Below are 19,363 nucleotides of genomic sequence, written 5' to 3'. Positions count from 1 at the left end.
TAGTGAATCATATTAAAATTACTCAATGATAAATTAATTAATTAATTTTAAATATTATAAATCTAAATGTAACTATTATATTCTAAAATGTTATTTTGAATATTTTCACAATGAAATGGAGGCATTTATCTAGTTCTAATAAAAAAAGATAAATTGTACAATTAATCGCTTAAGTATTAGCGTGTTTCTATTTTGGTCATTGAACTACAAAAGTCTTCAATTTTGTCATTAACAATATATTTTGTTTCTCTTTTAATCACATCCCATTAAATTGTTAATGGAAATGGTGAGATGACCTTTTTTTACTTAATATAATAACATATTTAGTCTTCAACATTTGCCTATTCTATTAAATTAACTTTAATTTTAAATAATTCAATAAATTTAGCTAACAATTTAATTTTCAAATATTTATAAATTTAACCCTTAACATTTAAAAAAGGGATAAACTACACCCAAAGTCACTAAACTATTAGTAAATTTACATTTTTATTACTCAATTTTAAAAATTGAAAAAATAATCACTAAATTATTGGAAAGTCTTCATTTAAGTTGTTGGGCTGTTAAAATTACTGATGTATGGTCTTTTCTGTTTGCATCGTCTGCACTAATCGAAAGCTCTCTTTTTCCTTTTCTTCTACAATTTAGTTTTTTTTTCATGAAACAGTTTTATACGTCACGAATCTACGAACCAAAATCCAAACAGTTTTCTTTTTCAATCTCTAACATTGACCATCAAATCAATTTGAATCTAAGATATATTCTTTTACTCATTGATGAATATTGATCCATTTAACCAATCATCGAATCTTTGCTTGGAGCTCGCTAACTAGATTTAAAAAAACAAGACACTTAACAGCTTAATGACTTGAATAAAAACTTTTGAATAGTTCAATGAATTAAATGAAAACTTTTCAATAATCATTTTATAATTTTTTAAAATTGAGTGACCAAAACGTTAATTTGTTAATAGTTTAAGTAGTTTGAACTTAAAAAAAAAACAAATTAAATAAACTTTAAACGAGTACTTGCATTAAAAGAGGATAATGCAAGAAGTAGAAAAACAATACTGAGTGGTGCACAACACGGCACGTCATACAGAATGCAGTGTGGCGATGAGAAAATAAAATAGAATGTTGTTCGTCTAACAACGAACATAACGGTCTTTGTAGTTCGAAACCAAAAGAGATGCTGCTATCCAATCCTGGTTTTGCAGTGTCTTCAACCCCACATCGGATGGTAAACGACTCGCTTCTTCATCTCTTTTTTTATGTTTCTTCGAATATTAATGTTCAATGCCCCCACACCACTCGAATTAACTCACTACCTACGAAAAGCTGTAACACTCTCTTTGATTGGTTATTGATTTAGAGAAATATCCCATTTCTTGATGTATATAGATGAATACCTCTCAAATCATGTGGACTTTTTTGCGTAATGGTTAATTAGTTTGAACCACCAATTTGTAGGTTTTTCAGTCCAGAAGCCATTGGACTGAAGCAGAAGCCAACGCAAATGCGGTTATAAAAGGGAAAATTGGTTTGCACCAAATAGTAGGTTCTAGAAGGAATCTCAAGTTTATAAGTCGTTCAGTTTCTGAGGGGGAAGCCTTGACTGAATATGATACTCCATTCCCCAATGATTACATTGACCTTCTTAAACAAGTAAGCCTTGGGTATCTTATTTTAATACTGTATCTTACATATATATATAATAATCTGTCATGCAATTTCTAAGATAATTTCTTGCAACTATCGCTGCTGTAAAATCTTATTATTCCTTTGGAATATGAGTGTCAAATAACAGGCAAAAAGGGCAACAGAATTGGCTTTGAAGGATGGCAAACAGTTGATGGTGAAATAGATAGCACTGTGTAATAATTGGAGAGTTTAAAGGCAAATTACATGTTTCAGTCTCAATATATAGTTCGTGACATACAAATATCTATTGCAGGAGATTGAATTCCCAACAGCTGGACTTGGATCTGTACCAGGTTCTTCTCTCCCCTTCCCATGTGTCTTTTCTCTTTTATTTTTGAACTTATATATATTATATGTTAACTACACATACAAGGTGACTGTGAAGGAGGAAATGAAATGACTGGAAGTATGCAGTTGATTCGTGAATTTTGTGACATTTTGGTAGCTCCAGAGAAAGTTACACGAACCAGAATAGTAAGTGCCAATAGCAAAGTGTATTTAATATGAAGAGGGAGGCACAAAACAACTGTAAGGCCTAACTTATTGCTTATATAATTCATAATAATTTATGTCTGCTGTTAAGTTTTCAGTTTTTCCCAGAGGCAAATGAAGTTAAATTTGCAAGACAAGTGTTTGAAGGAGCTTCTTTCAAATTAGATTATCTAACAAAACCATCCTTCTTCGAGGATTTCGGTTTTGGTGAGAAAGTGAAAATGGCAGACAGGGTAAAGCCAGAGGATGAACTGTTCCTTGTTGGTTATCCTTATTTTAACGTCAATGGTAGCTTATCGAACACCCTGAATTGTTTTCGATGTGTACTCCATGATGCTTTTACGTAAGGTATGCAATCCATTATGCAGAAATGATTGTGGTGGAAGAGCTTTACAAGGAAGCTGTAATGAACACCAACAGGAAAATGATTATATTCAATGGAGAACTCGACTGTATCAGATCTGGATGTATCCTTTCTGATACGGGGTTACGCGCGGACCAAGATCGAGTTGCCAAGTCACGAGAAACTCCTACGAAAACCCTAAACAATTAGATCTGAAACGAAACAGAAAATTAAAAGATTAGATTTTTGAATTTTCAGATCTGAAATAAAATCCCCAAATCAGCAAAGAATCAAATTGAGAATAGAAATAAGTGTTAGGGTTCTTGAAACCCTCAAGGAGATTGTGATTCTGCCCAATTGAACACCAAGATAGTTTTCCCCAAATTTCGACAATCTAATTTCACCCAAAAAGAGTATGGAAAAACCCTAAAAATTGGGGATTTCTGGGCTGATTCCTTAAGATAGAAAAATGCTGAAAACACAATAAGAACAGAAAATAGATTAGATAATGATTCAGCACAAGTAGAAATAAAGAAAGAATTGACAGTAAGAAATTAAAAGATAAGTCCTAAGAAGCCTTGAAATCTCGAAAGATCTCACAACTCCCTTCAAACGGCTCTAATCTCCCCTCCAAAGAATATCAATGGCAAGAAGAAGGTTGAAGATGGCTCCCACAATCACAAGATTGTTAAAACAACTTCTAAAGAAAACTCAAGAGAGAAATCTTGGAGAAAACTCAAAGAAAATTCTGCTCTCAACAAATCTGAAATTTTAATAATAATGATAAGTGTTTAACAAGGTGGACAGTCATGCCTTTAAATAGGCCTTATAACTAGTCCTAATCTAATTAGAAAACTAAAATAAAAAAACTCCTAATTATTTTAATATGGAAATTCGGTCAAAGGTCATTTTATCTGGGACTCTTGGACTGAATATTGACATAAAAATTTAAACTAAGTAAATAAATAAATAAAAATAAAAATAAAACTTTACAACTTGGGCCACTTTGACAATTTGGCCTGATTTTCAACTAAGTATGGATGGATTTCTTGATTGGGCTGGGAATTTGCTTATTGGGCCTCGCCTTCAAGAATTTGGGCTTTTGTGACTCGTATCATTCCCCCCTTCCTCAAAAAGATTCGTCCTCGAATCTGAAAAATCAAATGAACTCGACTTTCCTCTATCGAACGGGACTAATGGCAATTGAGTCCACTGAAAAGAATAGCCATGAGATAGTAAATAGCAACGGAAACAAGCTTGTAGTCCAATCATAAGCATAACAGAACAGGTATAACGCATGTGAATGGACAGATTCAGATTACCATGCAAACAATCTAATTTACTCACCACTGCCTCGTCAAATATTTGAAACAAAGATGGACATGTTTTAAGGCATTCAGTCGTCTCACATTGTTCCCACAAACCATGAATAAATTGCGAGTAATAAATCAAATGGTAAACATAATCGTCACAAGTAGGTATTTGAAAAGATTCACATGGTTCACAGAGTTGCATAATCATACCATGCATTAATCGACGGTCTATAGATTCACTCACACATGCATTATCAAAAACAAGAATCTTTTTATCAACCATCAAAACAGATAGATCATCAATAAATAAAATAGGACAGTCAAGCACGTTTCGATCTAAGTGTTCATCAACACGATCTTTATCACTATCCGAGGAGTACAAAAGTGTTTCAAAGGTTTCAAGCATCTTACCTCGATAAGCAGAAGAATAAGGGTCGATTTTACCTTTTTCATTTAAAACAAACCTTCGCTCATCGGGGGCATAGTGTAGTCGAATCTCCGTTGTTGAGTTAACCTTTGTCAAATGGAACTCAAACTTCATGTACAACCACATAAACTGTTTAAGGCACGAATATAAATTGAAAACAAATTTGGAAAATTTCGTTACCTTATTCTCCAAAACAGATTTGGACAAATTCGAGGATTTTACACAAGGTAAATCAAGAGAATAACAAATCACGCTTCTTTTCGTAATGACTTTATCAACCACAATCGAAGAGTAACAATTAATCGGATCAAAATGAGGGGATCTTTTAAGAACTAAGTCACCAAAAGTTTTATTAATAATTTTCAAATCTGCACTGGACTCGGTTTCTAAAATTTCCGTACCTTGCTTACCTTCGGGATCATGTAGTGTGATTTCATCTTTGCCTAAGTTGATCGTATGAAAGCGTCTTTCATTTGAGAGGTATTGAAGTTGAAAGTTATCTTTCGATCTTTCAGGAACCTGAAAAGTAGCAACACAAGAAAAATTCATATCTTGGTTAGTGGAAACATTCCTCACTAGCATTTCCTCGTCTTTTTCTTTTGTTTCTTCTTCTAACTCATTTTCTCTTCTTTCTTCAACTTCTTTTTCAATTTTCTTTTCTGTTTCACATTCCTTTTCACTCTCAATCTCTTTTTGCTCTTTTTCATTCTCTTTTTCTTTTTCCTCACTTGTTTTAACAGAATTTTTCAGTTTGATTTGGTCCTCATGGACTTGTTCCAGAGTGAGCGGCACTAAGGTGAGTTTCTTTCCTTGATGCTTGAAAGAATACCTATTGGTACGACCATCGTGAGTGACTTTTCGATCCAGTTGCCACGGTTCTCCTAGCAACAAATGGCAGGCTTGAATAGGCATTACGTCGCACACAACTTCGTCTTGATACTTACCGATAGAAAATGCGATGCGCACTTGTTGAGTGACCCTAAATTGGCCTTCGTTGCTAAGCCCTTGTAGTTGATAAGGTTGTGGATGCTTGGTAGTGGTTAAGCAAAGCTTTTCCACCATCGTCGTGCTGGCTATGTTCGAGCAACTTTCACCATCAATAATAACTCTACAAAGCTTACCTTGTACATGGCAGCGAGTATGAAAGAGATGTTCTCGTTGCTGCTCGCTCTTTGGTTTTGCCAAAGATGATTGTCCACGATCATGAAAATCATCATCCATTCTAGTGACACGTCGAGGGCCGCGCCTCTGGGGTTGGTTATCCCTATCTTCTTTGATTGGATTTCGATATTGAGGTTCTTGATTCAATTGCACCTCATTGATGGTAGCAGTCAAAGCTCGAAGAGCAGCAGCCTGTTCATCCAACTATTGTTGGAATTTTTTAAATATGTCACTATTATTATCACCTGTAGACATTATTTTTTAAAACCTGCAAAACACTCAACACTCAAAAATAAAAGTTATCAAACCTCACCGTTAATCACTCAAAAATAAAAAATCAAATTCTCAATGAGGTCGAATTCAATCTTGTGAGTTCTTTATCAGAGTTTATATCAACCAATTAGAGAGTGTGAACCAAACTACCAAAGAATCCTAATTTGCACTAGGATGCCAAAAACTGACGAGACACCAATTGATTCGTGTTGCACCTAGGAAGAAGTTGTGCACACGTTTAAATCCTACTAACACAAGAAACAAGAAGGTGTTAGATAACGTAAAGGAAGAATAAAGGTAAACAAATGAAAACCTACAGCTAAGAATCAATAAAAATTGCTGAAAACAGAAAACCCGAAAAACTGCGGAGTAACTTGACAACTTCGTTCGAGGTGTTCCCGATCTCCAAAAAGCACAAAATTAAATCTGGAATGTCTTCAAATATTGAATTTTTGATCTGAAAAATTTGGGCACCAAATTCAACCCGCTGAATATTTTTTTAATTTTTTATTGGATTTCGTCTTTTTTCAATTTTTTGACTTTTTCGACTAATTTTTTTGCGGGAAATATTTTTGTATATTCAATAACAGTGCCAAAAATATGTATGTAAAATTTCAGATCAATCAGAAAACATTTACCCACTCAAATGAATTTTTTTCAAAAAATTTTCTGGGTAAAACTGCTGTTTGTAATTTAAAAAATAGAGATCAGTTTAGAAATCAACCAAGAACACCCAAAACGCCCAAAATCTGATACCAAATGATACGGGGTTACGCGCGGACCAAGATCGAGTTGCCAAGTCACGAGAAACTCCTACGAAAACCCTAAACAATTAGATCTGAAACGAAACAGAAAATTAAAAGATTAGATTTTTGAATTTTCAGATCTGAAATAAAATCCCCAAATCAGCAAAGAATCAAATTGAGAATAGAAATAAGTGTTAGGGTTCTTGAAACCCTCAAGGAGATTGTGATTCTGCCCAATTGAACACCAAGATAGTTTTCCCCAAATTTCGACAATCTAATTTCACCCAAAAAGAGTATGGAAAAACCCTAAAAATTGGGGATTTCTGGGCTGATTCCTTAAAATAGAAAAAGGCTGAAACACAATAAGAACAGAAAATAGATTAGATAATGATTCAGCACAAGTAGAAATAAAGAAAGAATTGACAATAAGAAATTAAAAGATAAGTCCTAAGAAGCCTTGAAATCTCGAAAGATCTCACAACTCCCTTCAAACGGCTCTAATCTCCCCTCCAAAGAATATCAATGGCAAGAAGAAGGTTGAAGATGGCTCCCACAATCACAAGATTGTTAAAACAACTTCTAAAGAAAACTCAAGAGAGAAATCTTGGAGAAAACTCAAAGAAAATTCTGCTCTCAACAAATCTGAAATTTTAATAATAATGATAAGTGTTTAACAAGGTGGACAGTCATGCCTTTAAATAGGCCTTATAACTAGTCCTAATCTAATTAGAAAACTAAAATAAAAAAACTCCTAATTATTTTAATATGGAAATTCGGTCAAAGGTCATTTTATCTGGGACTCTTGGACTGAATATTGACATAAAAATTTAAACTAAGTAAATAAATAAATAAAAATAAAAATAAAACTTTACAACTTGGGCCACTTTGACAATTTGGCCTGATTTTCAACTAAGTATGGATGGATTTCTTGATTGGGCTGGGAATTTGCTTATTGGGCCTCGCATTCAAGAATTTGGGCTTTTGTGACTCGTATCACTTTCCTTGGCAATTCATCCATAGTTTTTCAATCATTTAGATTTCAAATGATAGCTTAAATTGTTGTCCTTGAATGAATGAGCTAAGATTATCCATCTTTTTTCTATCCTAAGCTGGCAGCACTGACCAAATCCCTCCTGCCCATGATGGAGACTGTATATTACATACATAACTTCAAGGGACGAAATGGAGGGACACTTTTCAGGTTTGCTTCATAACCTTTTTTTTTTCTTGCTGACTGAATTGTCTTGAGCTTTTTCACGGCTAAATGGAACAACTGGTGCTTCTCTTCAATTAGGTGCTATCCAGGTCCTTGGAGAGTGCTTAGAAGGATGGGGAATAAGTACTTTTGTGTGCACCAGCAGGAGAAAATGCCATCCCTCAAGGAAGTTGCTTTGGATATTCTCCCTGCTGCTTGAGATTTGGGAATTTCATGCTTACCATGTGGCATCAATTACACCCTCCACCAGCTATTACCACCAGATTCCATCACTACACGTATCCCTCCAGCAAGCATAGCATGATGTAAATATGACAGTGAAAATGTTCAATAAATTAATTTCTTTTCTGGAAGAGGAAAACAGTTGAAAACTTCATTTTGGGAAATAACAGCAGCCTCATCTAGCCTCCCTACTGGCTACTGGTTATTAATAAACATCATTCGTTCAGGTAATAAGTTACCCTCTTCTCTCTTTCTTCTTCAGCACATATGATACTACTACATTCCCATATGGCCATAATCTTTAAAAGAAAAGAGTTGGAAGAAGGGTAAAACTGATATTTGCTTGATATATATTACATTAAATGATGACTAACAATCCCATCATCCTTTCTTATCCTCTTCATCATCTTCCATTTTGTTCCGAAGATATTTTTGGATTTATTTTTTCCTTAACAAATAGCCCACCAGAGAGAATAAACAAGCTTCCTGACGTCAGAATTCCATTTTCCTTTCACTACTTTGGAAAAAAGTATGACATCTTCCTGTAACTGTTAATGACAGAATGCCAAAGAGATTAATATATCAGAACAGACGATTCGTATAAAATCAGCTGTGGTCAAAATAATCATGATGGATCCACATCAAGCTTTGGAACTATGGCCGACGATAGCTCTATATGTGAAGCACGAACTGCACCAATTAACCGTTCTGGCAGCTCATCCGTTGTGTTTGCCTAAGGGGGGGAAAGAAGAGAACATGCAACTACTTTTAAACCAGCATATATATAAACCAAGTGAACCATAAATCACAAATGTGAGTTAATGCCTCATGCCTAATTTCTAGCTACAATAAGCAATGGCCCTAGACAGCCCTTTGACATGCCATTAATAATGAATACAATGTGTACTGCAACAGTGATTGCTTCAGCTTGTGCTGTTTCCTATTAAATCTCTTTGCTTGCAAAGCCAGCATATATTCTGGCAATCAATAATAAAGCAACAAATTTTCTGATAAAGATTTTTGAGACAACTGATGTTTTAGAACCATACCTGTACAAGGAAAGCCATGTCAACTACCAATGTCCTAATTACACCAGTGACAAGCCCCAAAACTCCATTAGCAACGGTAGAAGAGCCTATGTCAATATCAACCTACAGTGAGAAAGAAACAAGAAAACCCATATCAGTAACAAACACTAACAAGTCCACTAATTATCATGTTGTCGCCTTTTTTGTATTAAGAAGAAGAGGGAAAAAAAGACATTTATTTAATGCTACATTGAAGTACTAAAAATTTCTTAAGGATGCTTACTTCTAAGTACTTGGGACCACGGATATAATTGCAATCAACTGCTTTACCCAACAAACAAGGGGTGCTACCAACACTCTGCCGCACAATCCATGATCCCTGCAAGATTCGATGTGAACGATTTGAGAACAAGTTTCAAAGGAGAAAAGAGAGAAATAGAATTAAGGCAATGCCTAACGCTCACATTTTTTCTTCAGAAAAACTTAACCTCACTGGAGAGAATCCCACCATTTAATCCATAAACAATTCCCACGTTCACATTTATGATAGGGCAAAGGCATTAAAGCAAATAGGAATGACGCAACTTTGGACAATTTTAAAAACCAAAGGCAGGTTTGGTCAACTAAAGAGAACTTTGCCCCGGCCAAAACTAAAGAACAAACAAAAACCAAAAAACTCAATTTGGCTTAAAATTGAAATTGGAAAAGTAAAATCAGAATGGGACTTCAGGTAATGATACAGTACTTAACCCGGATATATCCTCAAATAAACAAACAAAATAATTTATAAAATGTTATTTCAAATGGAAGTATTAGCAGGACCACTTTTTAAAGATACGGAACCTGTATAAGCAACGGTCTACTTCAAAAGACAATAATATGCCAAACTGTAATTTAAGGCAGCTATGCTGGAAACACACTGACCGATTTTTAATACACGCTTTCAAGTATGATACACAGGCAAATCCGATGTTGTTGGGTTGAAACTTTTATAAAGCAAAAGCACATATAATATGACCAACGAACCTTGTTATGTCTTTTAATGCATACATATTCATGCTTGCAAACATAAAAGGAAATAAAAAAGCTTGAGAACAAATTGAGAACATGAATAGGAACCGATGCATATTTATGGATTCATGGCATTCAATAATGCCAGGTCGGGGAACATGAAATTGATTTTAACATGCATCAGTGCCAAAGGTATTTATGTGGATTCCACTTGCTAAATAAATTGTGAGAATAAAATGCACACACTATGTATGAATTAGTTATAATAATATATTTCAAAGATAGAAGATGTTCTTCGAATTCACAAATTCAATACTAAATAGACATTCAATAACTCCTTAAATTTGAAAAACAATTATGAAGGTTATATTTGAATGCAATTTCTACACATTTTACACTATTCTTACGATCCAAATTTATTATTTAAAATTCAAGTTCTCAAATAGATTCTTAGTGTTCATGAAGTACAGAAGCTTTTTTGAATAAAGTACTAATTGTTTCTAAGATGACAAAGTCCGGTGTGGCACCCTAATAGACAAACGTCAATGAAAGACAAGAATTGTAGAGGCACAATTAGAATGAAGACTGCTTCCACCTGTCTCAATCACCATGATTTTAACATTTATCTGAACACAATGAAGAAAAATACCTTTGGCACTGATGGAATAAGCTTCAGCCTGCTATTGCGGAATTCATCATCACCATCAACAAATCGCTGCAAAAGAGATCCAGGTACTAATTCCCTCGTCACAAAATAGAATACCATACTATAGTGTGTCGAACCAGGAACCTGAAACAAGATCAACATTATCCACTCAACATTACCATTAGTCTAAGATACAATACCACCTGCATTTTGAAGGCTTACTTGAAAATTAAAGATCAAAGAGAAAAACCCCTTTTCTGAAGCAACCTACAAAGACAGAAACAACGAGGAATCAAAGACCCATAAAATACACTCCATATTGGATTTCCTACATCAATAATGTTTATAGCGACAAAACAAGAACTGAAGAAGTGAGGCTTAGGCTCTCACAAGCAACTAAGGTGAACCGTCAGTTTAGATTTAACACAACCAAATAAAGAAACTTGGTCAGGGACAAACATGGTTTTGTAAGTTCAATGTGATTCCCTACTCATTCCCTATTTCCTCTAGAAAAAGGTATCATGTTCATAGTAGATAACTGGTTCAAGTTTATCCTTATCATTTCCATCAAAAAAGGCATCCTGTTTAGCTTGTACAGAATCTGTCATGTATAATTTATCTATTCAAGAATGCGGATGTGTTTATATGTTGTGGATTTTATTCCCAATATGCTAATAGAGTGGGTGGCCAAAGGAACGATTTTGCAACCTAACCAATTGACCTAACAAGTAATTTTTGATATGCCACTGGCATACCCGAATACAATTTGAATAACTACTATGCAAGTTGTGGAGTTACTACAGCAAGGTATGCAACTCAAAAAATAAAAAGTAAACCAATCAGTTCCAGTGCAACCAGATTCCATATGTAATAATATGCTCAACATGATTCCTAGTAAAGGCTTGAACGACATTGCAGAACTGACAAATCATGCATATCAAATGGAGCAGGAATCACTTAATATACCGACCAGATACAAACACAGGCAGACAACATTAAATAGGTAACAGACTCACTTGTGCAGCACAACCTTGACGCCTGGCAACATGATCCATTCTTTTTGAGTCTTTGAACCAATCAACAGCAACAAGATCCATTAAATGCTTTCCTGCAGGAATCTTCATTGCATTTTTTTTTGGGGGGGGGGGAGATAACATAACAAAGACCTTAACATATCAATTTGGATGTAAAAATAGTAATCAGAAAAAACAAACACAAGAATGCGAACCTTTGTTTTGTTGTAACAAAAATGCTTGCTACGAACTCTGAAATTGTTACCATCTGATATTCTCCAACAGTCACGAGAGTTATCACGGTCATCACGTCGTAGATTACCAGAAAAGCATGACAAATCAATTTTCTCAATTGGTTCTTCTTCCAGGGCTTTCATTCATAAAAAATTTAATTAATTAATTATTAAATAAATAAGTTGTATACTTGAGATGAGAAGTCAGTCTATAAGTTTAAAATTTTTTATCTAATCACATCAAAATGAAACAATGTAACATTATTAGGACCCACCTGTTCTTTTGACATGATAGTCACTTCTAGTAGGATATGGCTGAAATTTTGAGGGAAATAAGAACCCGTAGTTAGGAACAAGTCAAAAAGAAATTATATAAATGATTGTGGTAATACAAAACCTCTTGTTCTGCCTCAAGCATTTGTTCTTCGTCCTCATCAGAGTATTCATCCATCAACAAAGAGTTTCGGCTTGCAGCATTCATTTGATAAAGAGAGGGGGCAGGGGGAACAGATAACTCATCTATCTTTCGAGTTTTCTTTAAGGAAACTGAAGATGAAGCCATATTGACCATAACTGGGATTCTAGGAGGGGCACCTCTTTCATCTGTTTGGGCAAACCATTCACGCAATCCTATCATAAGAGGTAAACAACAATCTTAAAGGGGTAGATGGACGGAGACTAAAACAAACATAATTGGAGTGAAATTTTCTTAAAATCTCCTCACACCCCTCACACGATTTCTTTTTTCTTCTTCAAGCTGTTTATTTGGACGGGAGTGGGAGATCAAGATGCAAAACAGACTGGTATCACAATAAAAAACAAGATCTTTTCCTTTTTCTTGACATTAGAATTAACAAGAATAAAATGAAGTAAACCATGGAAACAAAAAAGCATCCTGTATTTCAATGGATGTCAAATTGCCAGAACACTACGAATTTTTTAACAGGCAATTTTTATAAAAAAAAAAGAAAAAAAGAAAAAAAAAAGAACTCACCAGCAACACTATTTAACATCTGAAGAAGACAGTGTTGCTGAAATGCCGAAATACAACCCACACCCCATCCTTTTAAATCAATCTGCATGAGATGCTGCACCTGCGTTCTGGACTTCCCGTTTCGAGATTTCAGGGGTGAAATGTTGAACCCTCCACCTGAGAAAATTAGAAACAAATCAAATACTCATCTCTCTAGTCTCAGCACAACCAGTTTATTCGCAAAGAACTTACTCTCAACATGAGCCCGCACATATCCTGGTTGTGGACCGCAATTCTCATGCTCCCTAGAACGAAATAATACAACTGCACAATAACAAAAACAAGATAAGGAAAGGGAGATTTCAGAAGCTAGACAAATAAGCATGCAGTTCAATATGTAAGTAAATCTAAATAGACTTACCATAACTTCCATCATCATTTCGGCGCCAATAACGCACATAGCAAAGGTCACGGGGCCAGACAAACCTGCAAAAAATGGAGCCATAAACTAAAAAAGTTGCCATACTTAGTGAAGGAAGAAGAAATAAAAATTCCTTTTGGAAACTGAAGCATAATATTTAGAAACATTTTACAAGGTTGCATAAGTAATCCTCAATGAAGTGAACAAAGTTGTAATAGACCTTGGACAAGACCAATAGAAGGTTCACTCCAATAACAGTAAATTTTCAAAACTTCCTTCTCTGTCATCTAGAAACAACCATTTATGTACATACATATATGCAAGTACCATGCATGGTTTATATGAAGAATAAATTTTAGATGGAAAGATCATTAAGTCTTCACCAATCTTATTGACTGCTCATACTAGATTACTAAGCCAATACTTCTGCAAAGTACCAAAGCTACAGGGGCAACACCCCTAATGCAAAAATCTTCAGTTCTTGTAAACACAACAGCACATCCTTGTCTCTCTTCACTCAATCCTTTTTCTTACTTCAGTTCTTGCTTGCTCGGTTGTTCTTCTTTCTTTTCATTGTATTTCATTGATGCAGTGAAGTTTCATCTTTTCCGATTTCTTCTGATGCTTATACGCATCCAACACTACTAGACTTAACCAGTCCATTTTGGGGATTTTCTGAATACATTGAATAGATAAAATATATTGGCAACAATCAAGGTTAGTATCACAACAAAGAAATATGCCAAAAGGAAGTCCTTTTGTGTACTCCTAACAAGTTTGGTTCCAAAACAGAACAATATGCTGCCACTGCTTCAAAAGACAAATTATCAATAAAATGAAAGCATAAAAATAAACAATTTAAATTGGAGAGAAAATATTACATGCTGAACCAGTCCAACTGAAGCCTGTGATAAAGTATAGCTGTATGCCCATCTACCTCCTCAACTAAACTACCGTACTGAAAACTACAATCCCACCTGCGGAAATTAGATACTATAAATATGAAAAATGGCAAGTTCACAAAATATCTAAAAATAAGAAGTCCCATGAATTCTTTTGATAAACAAAGCTTTGCATTTTTGTCTCAAGAAACCTACTCAAATCGAGTTCCATCCATGCTCATTACAAGACCAAATATTTCCTCACACGTAGCTTCCACAACACCTACAGCCCTCATAGCCTTACTACAGCTCCTTGGCTACATAAAGAAAATGTAAGTGATTCTTAACACCTAAAACATCTTTATACACGGAAAAAAATAAAATATATATAAATACAAGGCATGAGGCTCGTACAAGGTAATCGACTTCAAGAAGCTCTTCAAAAATGCGAAGTCCTGTCATATCAAAGAAAAGGATCGGATTCAGCAGGATCCATCAACACCTCTGCAGTATTGAGATAATTAAAATACCCTTCCACCACAAATTTCTTTTTGAGATATCTGTACCTGGATTTAACTTTAAAGCCAATAAAATGGAATAATCAATAAAAAACTAACCGTTCTGGCATTGAAGGAGGCGCCAATGTTTTCTAGAAAATGCTTGGGAATTGGCATTTTGATTTGATAATTCTGAGTCAAATTCCTGTGTCCAGTCCAATATTGAATCTGGAGGACCTGGCATTTTCATAGAAATGTTGAGTTTCTGAAAATTGACCAAAATAGTGAAAAGTAGAAGAGAAAAGGAAATCAATTGAGAACCATTTCCAATTGTTGTTCTCCTAAGCAAAGTTTTTGGAGGAGCTTCATCTTCATCCTCCTGGGCACTGAACCTTAAGGGAAAAAAATTAAGAAATCAAAAGTTTGGCCAATGACCAGTAATCACTTCTCTTATTGTTAACCAAAAACTGAAACTTGGAGAATAAAACCATCTTCAGTATTTTCGCCTTAGATGGATCTGATCTGTGTGGGTGAGACTCCATTTATTTATGAAAAGTTGGATAAAAAATTATCTATGGAAGAAGTGAAAGGAGATGAGTGGCTGTTTTATTCAACAAGGCTGTTCAGACACCACATTATTAGGAAGAGAGAATAATTCATGGATAAAATTGATGGAACTTAAGTATAATATGGGGTTGATGATCAAATGGGTGTTTGGTTAGATGAACTTAAAATTTTATTAAGTAAAAGTTTTTTGAGCTTATGAAAAGATTATTGGAAAAAATTTGTTCTAAATATCCAATACATTATATTACTATAAAATATTCATATTTTAAATAAATTTTATCCATTTGAAAGAACTTTAGCACATATTAGTTTTCATTCAAAAAATAACAAAATTACTTAATATATATGTATATTTATATATTTATTATTTTTTAAGTCTCATATCCATGTTGTGTTGTTTTCTGACTTTGGAAATTGATGTGTCAACATGTCTGTGCCATGGTGTACCCATGTACAATATCCGTTTATGATACAGGATATGTTTAACCACTTTATAATCATCTATGTCCAGCAGATTACTTAAAAGGCCTGAGATGATATTTAAAATAAGAAAACGTATTTACCTGTTCCAACTTCCAACCATGAAATATTTTATAATTTATCTATGCTTCTACGAGTCGCAAATAAAACTTGGGACAATTTAAGATGTGTGAAATCCAATAAAACATAATACCTGTTTTTATCACAACTAATTACTCTGATCTTCCCCCATTCATTTATGACAGTTACTCTCTACCCAGAGGATTTGATCCAAAGACTTCAAGGCACTGAGGTAGCTGGCCTATAGCCAGCCTGTCTCACCACTAAAATAATAAACATTCACTTCTATCGACATGCCTAGCCAATGGCAAATAGAAAAATAATGATAAAATTGCTACTTACTGACTTTCATAATCTGATGAAGAAGCATTCCTCCCATTATCCATTCCAGATTTATATTCAAAAGAAACGTATTTGTTGCCATTGGCCATTTGTGAATCTTGATGCTGAATAAGAAAACAAAATGTGACTAGCCAATTTTAATAGTCTGGGTAACAGATTAATACGTAGACACAGTGTATTTAGTTCACCACAAAAATTGTGACCCTATACCATTCAACAGAAGTTGGTGAAAGAGAATCAACTTCAAACACCAGTCTAGAACATGGAAGGAAAGCAGAAATTAAGTTAAAGAGTCAGAGATGCACCTGATCAATCGCAGACTCTATTTTTTCCTTCCAGATTAGGGCTTCCTGGATGTTGAATGCTGCCATCTAAAAAGAAGAATGCAGGCATGGATTTATTTTAGGTCCCCAAAATTCAAAGGCATAAGATTTTGCAACTGGATGTACGGGACACAACGATTGTGAAAAGAAACACATGGCTCAATGAGGCCAGTGTAAGATATGCTAGCACAATGGGAGAGTAACACTGGATAGCAGTATCACTTCAAAAGCAGATATCACTCTAGTTCCATCACGAAAAGTTTTCAGTGCTATGCAACAATTATATCCTTGCAATTGAGAGGCTAACTTAATTAGGAAAAACCAAACCATCAAGAACAATCAAAGTGGACTCCAAGTATAGTCTACATGGTAAAACCAAGTGCAAAACCAATCTATACTAATCTGACTTAAGTCCTTCAGCAAATAACAGTAGGAGCACTGTACATTTGTCAAAGTACAAGCAATAAGTAATTCACTGACAGCAAAGGGTCCATTCCTACAGCCTTCCTTCATAGTGGCAGCTAAGAGCATAAGAGAGAAGATGCCAAAACATGTTTCTCCAAATTGAATAACTAACCAGGCAAGCTTAGATTATTATGCATTAAGAATACACATTCATTTACTATTCCATAGAGTAAAACAAAAAGTACAAACCGTGATTCTGTTGTACTTCTCTTTCTTGTTGTAAACTGACAAAACATAAACCATCTGCAAAACATAGACCATAAATTAAAATGAAACATAAATGACAGTTCTATCGAAAGGAATACATTTCACTGTGTACCAGAGGATAAGTGCTACTTGAATATTACAGTGTGTAATTAGGATTACATGGACAGTCAATCATAAACTGATACAATAAGCAAGGGCCTGCATAGTCTCTTGACGAAAGAAAGAAAAGGAAACTGGAAGGAAGCAGTAAATGTATGAAATAAAATATAAACATTAAATCGGTGAATAAGGACACTCCCAAGTCACTGGATCACAAGAATAGAACACACAATAGTAATCATTGACAAGAGAATGGCTAGTCAGTTGTAACTTGACGATATGCTTATATATACACATGCAAATACATATATATTTTATATCTATTTATATATGGTGGTCAACAGTCTCAGCTCTCAGCTACCACCAGCAACATTTTGCACTGCCATTACCATTACATACATACAAATATACACAAGGAGACACAACTCACATGTCCATGTTGGGTCTTCAAACCTCGATCCTCCACTCTACAGTTTCCATCTATCAACAAGGTCTTGATAGGAACCTAAATTTAGAAAACATGGAAACTTTTAATCATTAACAGCAGTGGATTCATTTAGTAATGGAATGCATACACTGCAGAAAAGCAAACAGTCAAAAGAAACAGAAAGAATCCTTAAAGAAAAAGAAATAATACTTCTCTGTTTTTCTTTCCCTTAACTGTAAGAATCTACATATATCGAATACTTTTATCAACAAGATGCTCCTGATTTTATATAAAGAATTGCAGCATCGGCTGTTCCATTACTAAAATTAAAATTAAATCCACGGAACTGCATTTAATTTACCGTTCTAAAAGCTACTTTTCTCCCTTCTCCAGTCCAAAAAGAAGGCGAATTAAATCTAAGCGAACCATAAAATACTTCAAAAACATGTTTGATTTCCTAAGAAAAATTAACAACTTTCAAACAAAAATAATTAAAAACCTGACTATCTTGTGGCTTTCTCTTGTAGTAAGCTAGAAGCCGATTTTCGAGCACGAAATATCGCATGTGTATGAAGGATCGTCCGATCTTCCTTCGACCATATCTCACCATCCATCCTTCGTACACCACCTTCGACATTCCTGCCCTCTCAAAATCGACCACCACCAATAGAATTTCCAACTCCTAAGTCCTCTGATATCTCGTCGTCCCTCACTTTATCGTCAAAATCGCGAAAACGGTAATTCCTAATTCTCAAATTTGGAATTGGAAGAGTCTCAGGATTCAATTTCGACAGTGCAGTGAACCCGAGAACCGCAAAAAGAGAAATTTAATTTTGTATACTACGATGAAGCAATAACAAAAAAAAAGCGGCAATAAAAAACAGTTAAATGGAAAGAAGGAACAGCAGTAAGTAGGATCAAGTAAAGTCTTCAGAGGTGAATTGAACTCTATGAAGAAGAAGAAGACGACGACGACGAAGAAGACAATAGAGAGCGAATTTTGAAATCAGAAACAATGAACTGATAATATTTTATTTTAATTTTTTAATATAAATTATTTATATACATACAAAATATGCGAAAATAAAATTAATTTTTAAAAAAACAGGGAAGAGCCTAAGGAGATATCTAACGCGATGGTGCCGGCATCGACGATGGTTGGGAAATAATGAATACAACGATGTAATTCAAAGTGAGGCGACGGTGCAATTGAGGAGACGGACCACGTAAGTGTGGAAAGAAAGGGCGCACGGAACTAGGAAAACGCCACGTGGATGATTATGATTGGGTAAGTGGGGCAAGTATCTTTAGAACCTTGAAGCTTTGCCAAATCTGATAGTAAAGGCGGGGGGCCTGACTTCCATGTTTACTTTCAGTTTCTGGGCAGTATCTGACAATATAAATTCTCAGTTCAAGAAAATAGAAATATGCTTTGGTCCCTGCTGAAGCGGTTAATTACAAAGAAGTCTTATCTCCTAAGCATGATTATGTTATTTAGGTCAAATTCTGCTATTAATCCTTATGCTATTTGTAAATCTCCGCTTTAGTCCTTGTCAAAGGTGAAGCCAGAAAATTTTCCGTCGATATATTTTTATGTAGGTTAAAATGTAATTTCACAATTCTAATTTTTCATATCTTTATAGTTTTTAAATGATTAAATCATAATTTATCATTTTTAGGTCAAAATATAATTTTATCATTTACTAAATTAAAATCTTGTAAAACTTAAAGGGCCAAAGTTAATTTTTTTTAGGGGGTCGGGCCCTACCGTCCCTTGTCACCGCCTTGGTCCATGTA

The 19,363-nt window shown here is 34.6% G+C and overlaps 2 protein-coding genes across 4 annotated transcripts; one reads left to right on the top strand and one right to left on the bottom strand.

Annotated features, from left to right (window-relative positions):
• Positions 1–1,070: 1,070 nt before the first annotated feature.
• LOC107900665 (protein LOW PSII ACCUMULATION 3, chloroplastic) lies at positions 1,071–8,106 on the top strand. Of its 2 annotated transcripts, XM_041098439.1 has the most exons (9): positions 1,071–1,239; positions 1,470–1,664; positions 1,807–1,854; positions 1,954–1,993; positions 2,074–2,174; positions 2,291–2,480; positions 2,561–2,659; positions 7,539–7,656; positions 7,750–8,106. In XM_041098439.1, exons 1-9 carry the CDS (start codon positions 1,189–1,191, stop codon positions 7,868–7,870), a joined length of 963 nt encoding a protein of 320 aa, XP_040954373.1. In that variant the 5' UTR covers positions 1,071–1,188; the 3' UTR covers positions 7,871–8,106. The 2 variants fall into 2 exon arrangements, with proteins under 2 accessions (XP_040954373.1, XP_040954374.1); XM_041098440.1 differs by lacking the exon at positions 1,807–1,854.
• LOC107900664 (protein ENHANCED DISEASE RESISTANCE 2) lies at positions 7,996–19,002 on the bottom strand. Of its 2 annotated transcripts, XM_016826333.2 has the most exons (22): positions 18,066–19,002; positions 17,570–17,644; positions 17,023–17,076; positions 16,351–16,416; positions 16,046–16,149; positions 14,918–14,988; positions 14,717–14,833; positions 14,514–14,554; positions 14,316–14,416; positions 14,100–14,195; positions 13,219–13,283; positions 13,050–13,121; positions 12,819–12,974; positions 12,222–12,454; positions 12,100–12,139; positions 11,807–11,961; positions 11,595–11,696; positions 10,801–10,845; positions 10,582–10,722; positions 9,205–9,300; positions 8,943–9,044; positions 7,996–8,626 (listed from the first exon to the last, which is right to left on the bottom strand). In XM_016826333.2, the coding sequence occupies exons 1-22, from the start codon at positions 18,201–18,203 to the stop codon at positions 8,519–8,521; spliced, it is 2,178 nt and encodes a 725-aa protein (XP_016681822.2). In that variant the 5' UTR covers positions 18,204–19,002; the 3' UTR covers positions 7,996–8,518. The 2 variants fall into 2 exon arrangements, 1 of the variants encoding a protein (XP_016681822.2); XR_001684995.2 differs by lacking the exon at positions 7,996–8,626 and having other exon boundaries at positions 8,940–9,044; positions 10,582–10,699.
• Between the last annotated feature and the right edge of the window lie 361 nt (positions 19,003–19,363).

This window comes from Gossypium hirsutum, chromosome D08, assembly GCF_007990345.1.
Source record: "Gossypium hirsutum isolate 1008001.06 chromosome D08, Gossypium_hirsutum_v2.1, whole genome shotgun sequence".
Lineage (NCBI taxonomy): Eukaryota > Viridiplantae > Streptophyta > Magnoliopsida > Malvales > Malvaceae > Gossypium > Gossypium hirsutum.
The sequence above is the reverse complement of the archived record's forward strand: the minus strand, read 5'-3'. Positions and strand labels throughout refer to the sequence as shown.